The 11,441-nt window shown below is 44.3% G+C and overlaps 1 protein-coding gene across 1 annotated transcript; it reads left to right on the top strand.

Annotated features, from left to right (window-relative positions):
• The first annotated feature begins 994 nt into the window (after nucleotides 1-994).
• On the top strand, nucleotides 995-5,919 carry CEBPB (CCAAT enhancer binding protein beta). The gene has a single exon (XM_032804037.2). It carries the CDS (start codon nucleotides 4,264-4,266, stop codon nucleotides 5,245-5,247), a length of 984 nt encoding a protein of 327 aa, XP_032659928.1. The 5' UTR covers nucleotides 995-4,263; the 3' UTR covers nucleotides 5,248-5,919.
• The last annotated feature ends 5,522 nt before the right edge of the window (nucleotides 5,920-11,441 follow it).

Genomic DNA, 11,441 nt, shown 5'->3' with positions numbered 1-11,441 from the left:
ATTTGTAGCTTTGTATATGAAGATTAGGGTAAGGATCGGGGGAGGGTAAGTTGGAATGGGATCCAACTCCCTCAAACTTCAGGTATTGACCATCCCCTGAAGCAGGAAGTTAGACACATGCTGTTTGTAATGTGGCAGGTTATGAGTGCAAAACATTCCACTGCAGGTGTGTGATTTAAAGCAATGTTAGTGGAGAGGTATGTGTACATAACTAAGGACCAGTATGCATGGCGAGGGAGCAAGGGCTATAGCAGGGGACAAAACAGAGTGAACATGCTGCACTGTATCCAAATATGATAAAGATATACTTAAATTTTAGTTCAGTGTGTGGCAGCCTTTGTTACAATGATCCTCCAGCTCGCCTTACCAGAAAAGCTTACCTACCTCCCATCCACCAGAGGTTTTCAGAAGCATTTTTGCAGTTTCTCCCATGCTGCACAATATACGTAGAAAAAAATCCCCTATAGACTCTATATAGCCATTACCTTCTCTTCCTTCAGATGCCCCCTTAACTCACCTCTGTCATGCTGCTTACAAAACCCACCCTGCTGATAATGTTTAGGGAGGTGGCGAGCTAATGTTACAGCTACTGATTGGCTTAGTACATCTCCAAATTGTGGTAACAACTTGTTCCTGCTCCTCCTCCTCCTCTCTCTCCTCCTGATTGTTTGAAATTAGGCCACGTCTACACTATGCGTGAAAATCGATTTTAGATACGCAATTTCAGCTACGAGAATAGCGTAGCTGAAATCGAATATCTAAAATCGATTTACTTACCCGTCTTCACAGCGAGGGATCGATGTGCGCGGCTCGCCATGTCGATTCAGGAACTCCGTTTGTTTTGGTGGAGTTCCGGAATCGATCTAAGCGCGCTCTGGGATCGATATATCCCGTCCAGATCAGACACGATATATCGATCCCCGAGCAATCGATTTTAACGCGCCGATACGGTGCGTAGTCTAGACGGAGTGATGTGTCTTGTCTTTGCTACTGCAACTTTTTGCGACTGAACCTGTCTCTTACTATATGTCTGTACAGTGCCCAGCACAATGGAGATCACGCTGAGATCTCTAGGGACTAATTGCAACACAAATAATAAATAACAAGTTAACAATTTGCAGTGGGAAGTATTTTCAGTTTTTATCCAAATGCAGTCTGACTAGAGAGCAGCTAACAGTGTAATTTCAGTAGGCAGATCTTCTTATGAACACTTCACTCTTTGATCTGTTGGCATTATACAGATGCCCTCTGCCCAAAGCTAACACCAGCTCTTTCTGGACTGTAGAAAGAGGTGGGTGCAGAATTGGAGATCCTGGAACCACTGAAAAAGAGGGACAGCTTCTGCAATGCTTTGGTAAAGGTCTGAGCCTGGGAAAAGAGCACAATGGGAAACAAGGTGCTACTGTGATGCTACAGGGGAGTTGTGAATCTGGGAGCAGAATCCAAGACATGATGGGAAAGCTGCAAGAGTGATCTCTGTAAAACAGGTCTGAATAGGCTGTTCTCTTTGCCTTTTACATTAATTTTGTTTCATTCTTTCCCTGTTCGCATCTTTCTTCTTGTTCAAGCAAAGCAGTAAGAATTTGTGTTTTATTGCATTAGAAATAGAGCTGGTTGGAAATTGGGGAATTTTTCCAAGGAACAAAATTTTTTTTTTGAGAAAATGAAATGCTTTGAACAAAAACAAAACATAACAAAATTCAGGCCTCCCTCAACAACAAAAATGTTCTAGAAAAGCAGAAAAATGTCATGTTGTCAATAACCCAACTGTCAAAATGTTTTGACATAAAATTTTGGATCAGCATTAACAAAAAATGCTGCTACTCTCAATTGCTTCTTGGAGAAAGAACCAGAGCTCCGCTCCCTTTAATAGGAGTGTCTTACATCTTAATACCTACAGAGAGCAACTTTCCAGAGCAAAAACTCTTTAGGAGGATGAAGACACAGAAAGGGAGTGTAAATAGCCATAAGAGCAAGCCCTGGCTCACCGCAACTTACCAATATTTGCATTCTGTAGAGATGTTTGAATCTATAAAGATGTAGCCTCAAGCCACAACATTCTGGATCCAGAATTCTTTGTCCAAGCCCAACTCCACAACTAAATATCCTTATTAACAAATGTAATTCACCAAAGACTACTGCATAAAGACAGAAATATTAGAAGTCTACAAACCTGTTAGTGTACATTTGCTACTGAAGTTTAAAACTTTTGAAGAAAGAAAGAAAGAAAGAAAGAAAAAGAAAAAAAGCTTCATAGGCTGATTTTTTAATTCTTCCTCTTTTCAAAGTCTGAGGTTTGAACATTCATGAACAGTTGACTGTTTGAATCGTATAATGCAATACCTGTTCCTCTGGCTTAACGTTGCAATATTTCCCACACCGCAGGATTGCTTCACATTATTCTATGAGGCAGTGTCATTTTCTCTGCAGTGTTGGTCTTTACTGAAACGAAGGACACTCCTACTTCCTTTAATTATATGTTTTGTTTTAAATTGATGTCTTTTATTCTGAGCATGAATCACCAGCTTGTAAACAGGTAAATGTGGGAGTAAAAGGGAAAACATAAGTTTGATTCCCAAGGTGGGTGTCTTTAATTAAAATGGACATAAAAATTTATTCTTATTTCCCAGATTTACCATGGCCCCTCCAAGTCAATTCTGCTTAATAAATTAATAAATCATAGCATCCCATGCCTTTACATATATATATCTCACTTTTTCCCATTAATTTTAAATACATCTCCCAGAGCACAAACTCCATAGCACTTGTGTACTCTGATAATTGCAACATACCATATAAGGTAAACATACCAGGCCAAACTTTAAGGCCATCGGCCCTGCACACAGAGGTCAGATGGGGAGTTTTGGATTTGTCTAGCACGTCTAATCACGGCCAGATACAGAAAGGGTCTTCTGAGGCAGTGTCTTACCCTGGTTTGAGCCCAACACAGTATGCTTTTTACACCCACAGTGGCAACCTGGTTCTGAGTGCGTCTGTATGGGACAATTTTGCCTGCCAGCATGATAAAATTCATAGGGCACTGAATTGGTATTAAGATCTGGCTTCTATTCCTAGCGCCAGGGCTGTCTCTAGGGGAGTACGGGCCCAGGGTAGAAGTAACAAATCCGTCACTTCTGGGACTGACCCGTCACTTATGGGACCGACCACACCAGCCAATTGCATTGGCCTGCAGGGCCTACCAAAGCGTGGGGCCCGGAGTGGTCGCCCCAATTCGCTGTACCCAAGGGAAGGCTCTGCCTGGCTTTACCTCTGACTGGATGAGCTACCTTGAGTAAATCACTTAACCTCTGTGCCGTAATATGTAAAATGAGAATATTGACACTCTCCGGCCTTTGTACTACACTTTTAAGAACTACAGATGAAATATACAGACATAACAAGCCTCAGAGGCAATGGATCCAGCCCATACTTGTCTCTATTAGCCAAATCTGGCCACTTGCTGTCCCCACAGCTGGACGCTGCTTAGTGGTTTGGGTTGGGGAAGGAGAAGAAAAGGGCTGAAATCTGGGGAAGAAGGACAGGGGTGGATCTGGTGGCTGCTTTTTCCTCCTCTCTGAGTACAGATTGGATCAGGCAGGGGAGAGACTCAAGGGTTTATGCCCAGACTGGTACATGGGCAGACGCAGTGTCCCACTGTGCATGCATTTGTGTCCATGTCCTCGGGTCACACCAGGGTTGATTACCATCCAGTGACATCTCCTGGAGATTTGACAACAGCTGGAGAGAAGAAAGGAGAAGGCTGCGCTCCCTTTCTCCGACTCAGATCTTTCCCTCCCTTTAATGATGGTGAGAATAAGTCCCCTCTGCTCAGAAGCCAGCCCTGTTTTTCTTATGAATGACTAGGTCAGAGACACACACACCAAGTGCCTCCCGCGGAGCTAGAGGCGGTAGTTTACAATTACAACTGTACAAAGTGTGCACCAGGTGGCAGCCAGCCAGCCAGTGACGTTCCTGTTGCCATGGGATCCACCGCCCCTATAAATAACAGCAAAGGAACTTTCCTAAGTCAGAGACTTTAGGACTCGGGACCTAGAACCAGATGGTCCGGAGGAGAAGCAGCAGCCGTCCCCGCAGCAGGATCTGAGCCAGCCCAGGTGGGCAGCACAGCTGGGAAGCCGGACCCAGCACTAGAGACTGAGGCAGGAGTTGCAGGCCCCCCACGTCACCTTTGGCAGCTTGGTCTTGTGGCTGGGGGGCCCCCCCTGCGCTGTCTCCTCCTCCCTGCACCCCCCCTTTGCTTTCATGCAACGCCTGGTGGCCTGGGACCCAGCATGCCTCCCCATCCAGCCTCCCGCCTTTAAATCCATGGAAGTGGCTAATTTCTATTACGAGGCGGACTGTCTGGCTGCTCTGAGCAAGGTGCACCCGCGGGCGGCAGGGGGCCGCTCCATGACTGAGTTCACCGTAGGGGACCACGAGAGAACCATCGACATCAGCCACTACCTGGACCCCTTAGCATCTCAGCCGCCGCCGCCGCCGCAGCAGCCTCCTCCCGCAGCAGGAGCAGCAGCAGCAGCAGCAGGGGGCAACTTTGAGCCTCCCTGCAGCAGCAGCCAAGATTTCCTCTCCGACCTCTTCTCCGAGGACTATAAAGGCGGCAGCAAGAAGCCCGACTACACCTACATCAGCCTGCCCAGGCACTGCCACCCGGGCGCCGGCCAGGGCCACAAGCCGGGGGGGCTGCTAACCTGCTTCCCGCCCCAGATCGTGGAGACCAAAGTGGAGCCAGTCTTCGAGTCCCTGGACTCTTGCAAAGGGCCCCGTAAGGAAGAAGGGGGCGCGGGGCCGGGGGGCATGTCCTCCCCCTACGGCAGCACCATGCGCTCCTACCTCGGTTACCAATCGGTGCCAAGCGGCAGCAGCGGCAACCTGTCCACGTCGTCCTCTTCCAGCCCCCCTGGTACCCCCAACCCGTCCGATTCCTCCAAATCCGGCGGCGGAGGCTACGCCGGGACCCCTGGGGGCAAGAACAAGTCCAAGAAGAGCGTGGACAAGCACAGCGACGAGTACAAGATCCGCCGGGAGAGGAACAACATCGCGGTGCGCAAGAGCCGGGACAAAGCCAAACTGCGCAACCTGGAGACGCAGCACAAAGTCTTGGAACTGACCGCCGAGAATGAGCGGCTGCAAAAGAAAGTGGAGCAGCTCTCCCGGGAGCTGAGCACCCTCAGGAACTTGTTCAAACAGCTGCCCGAGCCCCTGCTGGCCACATCTGGCCATTGCTAGCCCCACCGCTGGACACTGCTAGAGCCGCAGTGGTTGGGGTGGGGGGAGAGAGAGGGGGGAGAAAGGGCTTGAATTTGGGAAAGGAGGATGGGGGGGGGATTGGTGGCAGCTTTTCCCCTCCCCTATGAGGACAGATTGGATCGGGCGGGGGAAGTAATGGGGAGAGACTCAAGGTTTTCGTTTTTGTTGTTGTCTTCTATTTGCAATTTGGTGGAAGAAACTTCCGCCGCAGCCTGTTTGTCCTAGGAGAGGGACTCTCCCGGCGGGCGCCAGGGTCCTCAGCACCGTGTGGCGGAATGACAGTTGCTGATAGTAATTTTTTTTTTTTATGTTACAGTCCCACCGAGCCCCCCTTTCCCCGAAGCGGTCTCTCTGCAGAGTTTGTTGAATGTTCGTGTTATTTAAAACAGAGCGAGAGAGGGAGAGAAAAAGCAGAGAGTGATGCAATCCTTTAAACATGGCTGGGAATGCTGTGTACACATGATGCAATCTCGTGTAACTGTCAGTCATGAATTGAGTAATCTGTTAAAGATGTTCCTGCGGGGTTTTTTTTATTATAAAGAATATTTCTATAAGAAAAACACATATGTATATTTTGGGATCTATAAACGTTCTTGCTACATTTGAAGCATTAATGAACAATTTTAATAAACTTTATGGCTAGGAAAAAAAGGAAACTTGTTTTATTTTAAAAGCACTTTAAAGCCAGAATGAAATCAGTTGAAATGCCAGCTAGATCTGGCTGTGTCAGGAATCAGGGCTTTCTGTTGGCCTTTTGACTTTCTCTGTGACTCAGCAAAAAAACGGGAGAGAACGAGAGAAGAGCAAGGGTGGGAGCTTCCGCCAGTTCCCCCTTGCTGCCTCACTGAATTTCCTCTAATCCCTTGAGTTAAATGCTGTTTGGGATTTTTTGCAACACTCATAACTCTCAACATGCCAAGACCCAGATGTGCCATCCAAACCATGAAAAATGTTTGACAAAGTCCCTCCAAGTGAGGGACGAGGTTAAAGCGTGGGAGCGGGTGGGGAAAAGAAAAAGTAAAGGAGGAAGCTTGAAATGAGGAGGAATTCTTTAAAGCTCAAGTTTTTGTCTCCTCTCAGTTTCGTGACTCAGCATTTCTGATGTCTGTGATTTACAGCAATGAATAGTGATAACATGACATTTTTTTTTTTTTTGTTGGATGGTGGTAAATTTGGGCCAGCAATGAGGGATCTCTCTCTCACATAACTAGGCCCAGTGATAAATGTGTGAACAACTCTCTCTATAATTGCCTACTGAGCCTTCTTTTTAAAACGTTTTTCTAAAAGAAGCTGCTGAGATGGTTGAGTTTTTGAAAGGTGGATGTCTGGTAATGGTGGTGGTAGTGAACAGGGTCAGATATGTGTTTTAGGGTAAAAGTTAGGGTATAGGAGGATGTATGTATGGAGCCGTAAGAACTTTGTGACAAAGATAATAGAGGCTCTGCCAGCAGATGTACCATGTGGGATTTGTCAAAGCCTGTGAGTTACACCTGGCTTTCTATAGTTTACTCTTGTGTACGTGCCTGTAAAACATTACGACAGCCTAGAGCTGATTACGTGCAGGGAGTTGGGTACATGTTCAAGTCTTAGTCAGCATTTTCCAGCATACTAGGCCTCCTCTAAGCACATCCATCCTCTAAATCCAGATGTTGAAAACAACCAGGAAAGAATTTCCTTAACCCCTCTATACTGTGCTTTACAGTAGGGCACAAATGTCCTGTTTCTTTAAGGGTGTGGATTTGAACTTGCTGCCTGTTATATATTTTTCTGTAAAGGACAGTGATTGGGAGTGGATGTGGAGTAGCCTTAAATTTGGTGTTTGTTGATACTGATTTTATTCACAAAATATGTGGTTTAGGAGGGAGTTGTTTTTCACTTTCAGTCCGAGTGATCACATCCTCCTCAGGCAGGGAAAACTAGAGTCCACAGTGGAGTTGATCAAGTAACTCTCTGTTCATGCAAATCTCTCATAGCCCTCAGCAGGAGCTATGCAAGAGTAAGGAGTGTGGGATTAGATTAGTGCAGCTGTATTTTCCTTTTGCTTTGCAGTTTATACAAAGTAACTAAGGGACTTTTCTGAGCCCTAGAATCAGGCTTTTGGGGGTTATCTAGTCAACCCTCCTGCACTGTGGCAGGTTCGTTTCTTGCAGGCTGGATGGATGTAAGGTCTTGCCTTGAATCTACCTAGTGATAGTGATTTCCACAACCTCCCATTACCACTAGTTCCACTGTTGAACTGTTCTCCTAGTTACAAAACTTATGCTAATATTTAGACCCTATTCTTTTCTCTGAAGTGAAGGCCCATTTGTTATCAAACTTGTAAGGGATAGTTCTGAGTTACATGGGAGGACTGCTGGCTTTAGAGTTGCTGAACGAAGGGCTGGAAATATCGCCAGGAACATTTCTTATTTCATTTATAAAGGACAAAATTTCCATCCAAATCTTTGTGTGGCAGGCAGATGTGAGGGGGAATGGAACTGAAAGAGAAGACATATTAAAGATCCTAATATTTCTTTAAAATAACATTATAAATCAGTGGGCCAGATTCCAGCAGTGGAGTTGCACCAGAGATGATGGATGGGCTAACCCATTGCCTTTAAGCCTGGACTTGCTATAATTTAACTGGGACCCACACAGCTGTAATCAAGACAGACTGACAGGGGTACTGGAACAATTTCTATAGTGGGGGTGCTCAGACCCATTGAATCAAACTGTAAACATTGTATATAATGGAAACCACTTCAAGTCAGGGGGTGCAGGAAAACCCCCCCCCCCGCATCCCCATTTCCAGCATTTATGCAGATTGATATAAAGACTACTTGGATTATTGCTACAGAATCTAATGCCTCCCTTAATTTGGACCATGTGTAACTCAGCTGGGATGTATCAGTGCAACACTGAGCTTTGGTGAGGTAGGTTCAGTATTACTATCCCCAGTTTACAGATAAAAACTGAGGCAAAATGTTGTGATTTGCCATAGGCCTCAGAGGGCATCTGTGTCAAAGCCAGGATAAGAATTCCTGAATCCCTGGTTCTGTGTGTTTTATCCAGCCACCTACCTTACAGTTGAGCAGCTTCGCAATGATTTTAGGTGTGTATGGGTCATGGAATATTAGTCTTCAGAACAAATATCTCACAATTAAAAGATTTCATAGTATAATATATGCAGGGACTGTTATCTGGGGGAAAACAGAAACAAAAAAAACAAATAAACAAAGCAATCTGTGCAATCCATTAAAGTATGATCACAGCAGAGAAATGGGAACCATCCCCATCCAAACCTAGCTCATTCTCAAATATTGATCTAGAGTCTCATTAAAAATAAATTTCTGCTGATTGAAAACAGAGCCTCATGTACCTCACTTGTCACTTTGCTCTGTCTCTTCTGCTTCGCTGTGTTGAGGAGCCAAATATATTTTGAGTGTGATCCTGGAGTCTATATGCAAGCAAAACTCCCATTGAAGTAAAGGATCAGGATGAAACCCGTGAGCACAATTTTGTCTCCTTTGAAATACGTGTGTACCATTCAGATTTCAGCCTTTTCCCCCCAAGTTATCATTAACACTTTTTTTTTTCTACCAGCTCATGCTTGCTGACCCCAATGGGGTTTTGCTGGGGTAGGAGATAGCAGAATTTCCCCATCTTTAGAAATAAAATATTCCTAATGAGAACATACAATCCTTGCCATATACATTCTGTTTCTAAAGGATTCTAAATCCCACTTCTGAATCTGCTACACCAGTTCTCAACAGGGGTCCAGAACCCCTGGGCGGCCACAGAAGGTTTCAGGGGGTCTGCCAAGCAGGACCAGCATTAGATTTGCTGGGCCCAGGGCAGAAAGTTGAAGCTCGACCGCATGGGCCTGAAGCCCAGGGCCTTGGGCCCCGCCCACCCAAGGCTGAAGCTGAAGCCTGAGTAACTTAGGTTCACAGGGCCCCATGTGGCATGGGGCCTGTGCAGTTGCCCTGCTTGCTACCCCCTAACACTGGCCCTGGCTTTTAAATGCATAAAAACAGGTGTTGTGGTACAGGTGACCTGTGAAGTTTTTATAGTATGTTGCGGAAGGCCTCAGAAAGAAAAAGGTTGAGAACCCTGGTGCTACACCATTTGGATTCAGTGGTATTTAATTCCACAACAGAAAATCCATTCCTCAAAATGTATTGTTTAAATAAACATAATTTAAAATATTAACAAGTTCTAACTTTTAAGCAAGTTATTTGTCAATCTGTCTACCTTGTACTACACTTGTCACCATGGCATCTGTGTGTCACAGATATTTTAGCAATAGTTTTCTGCATTGCTGATCGTATATGCTGTTGCTTCACATTCTAAAGATGCTTAACTTGCATTGCCTTCCATTAGTTACCCCTGGAATTTGCAGCAGTAGGAGTTATTGTTAAAAATTACCTTTGTTTGTGTCTGCATTCATTTTTTCCTGTGTCACATGAATAAATGCAATCTTACAAACATGCACAAAAAGATTATTGGAAGGGTCAGTCGTATATTAATTTAATAACAACAGGTTTGTCTTCTTGAAATCATGTGAGAGCCATCAAATATCTAAAAAAACAGCCCAAGGAAACTATAAATGAGGCCGTATAACTAAGTTTTGATGACTGAGATTTACCCTTGCAATCACAGTAGTCGTCAATTAGAAGGAAGGATGCTGCAACTCAAAATAATATCTGCTTTAAGAAACCAGGAAAAAAAAGTTGGAAGCCAGATTATACCTCATCAGTTAGGTTTATATTTTGACTTCAGGATCCAATTATCTCCCTGCACCTTGTGCAGTCAGTCACATACATACAAAGTGAATGTAGAACATTAATAAATCAAAAGGGTAGGATTTGCATCCAGTTTGCCATGATATAACTACACAACATGTAGAGGGCAGTGATGGCTTGGGCCCTAACTTCTTTTAGTACATAAAAGTCCTCCTAAACATTAGAGCTGGATGAAATAACGCAAACGAAATCCTATGAATTTTTAAATAAATTCTGTTTGCACCCCTTTATGTTTGCTTTGTGCAAATATTCGAGAGACAGTTTTATCAGCACAAATTGATGTATTTCAAATTTGCAAGAACCGATGTGAACGGAAAGTAGAGTTAAATTCACACACAACCACAAGTATTTGGGCTGAAAATACTTATCATCCAATCAGGGAACAAGAACACTACCACAAACTTAACTGACCAATCACAACTAAACAAATCAGCTCAAGTTTTGAATATTTGTGATCAGTCCATAAAGGTAAAAAAAAAAAGTAAAATAAAATAAGTTGACGAGGTTGAACAGAAAATATATTTGAGGAAATTGTATCTCTGTTGGCAGATAGTCCCTGAATAGGAAAAGAGGCTCTATTAGTCGCTACATTTTCCTTTGCAAATTATTTGCTGAGCTCCAAAGATACTTCATAACTTGAGCCATGGGAAGTGTTTGCAACAGAATGCGAAGCCATGCAAATTTCCTTGGCATTGAGACAAATTCAGATAACATCTCCCAAAATGTTTCCTGAGGTTCTTGAGTCTCTCAGGTGGAATTGGGCTACATTTCAATCCAGACTGGGTGGATAAGCACCGGGTTGCTATAGTGACCGGTGCCCTATGTAAACACATAGATTAGATTCTGTTTTGAATTGGCACCAAACTCATGTGAAACCCGTGGTTCCACATGGTCCTAATGTAAAACTAGGTGAAGCTGCAATTGACGTTCACTTTGAATTTCTGGATATGTTTAAACCTGAAGCTCAAAAGATAATTTTAGGGGAATGTAATCCCACATGGACCAACGTCAAAGGAAATGTATTCATGAGTTCCTGTGAAGTGAAACCACTGAATTCATCCTAATTCTGATTCTCCATCAGTATGATTCATTCACAGCCAAAGTGCCTTTTGGAAACTGTTACCACCTGCCTGCTCAGCTGTTTTCTGTTTTATTTTATTGTATGGAAGCTTTTGGTACCCCCTAGAAAAGTGGGTGATTATATTCTGAGACAGGAGGGGTTAAATTCAGCTTGATTGTAAATGATGTCATTGACATAAATGCAGGTGCCGCCATTTACCCTAGAGCTGAATTCGGACCCAGACCTTCAACTGGCTGCCACCAATTTCACACAGAGCCACAATGTTCTGATCTTCATCTGCTTTCAACTTCCCCAAAGTTTGGAGTGTT

This window comes from Chelonoidis abingdonii, chromosome 14 (genome assembly GCF_003597395.2).
Source record: "Chelonoidis abingdonii isolate Lonesome George chromosome 14, CheloAbing_2.0, whole genome shotgun sequence".
Classification (NCBI taxonomy): Eukaryota; Metazoa; Chordata; order Testudines; family Testudinidae; genus Chelonoidis; species Chelonoidis abingdonii.
Note: the sequence above shows the minus strand (reverse complement) of the source record. Positions and strands in the feature narration are given on the sequence as shown.

Coding starts and splice junctions, on each gene's coding strand:
- CEBPB (XM_032804037.2), top strand. CDS start 4,264: ATGCAACGCCTGGTGGCCTGGGACCCAGCATGCCTCCCCATCCAGCCT.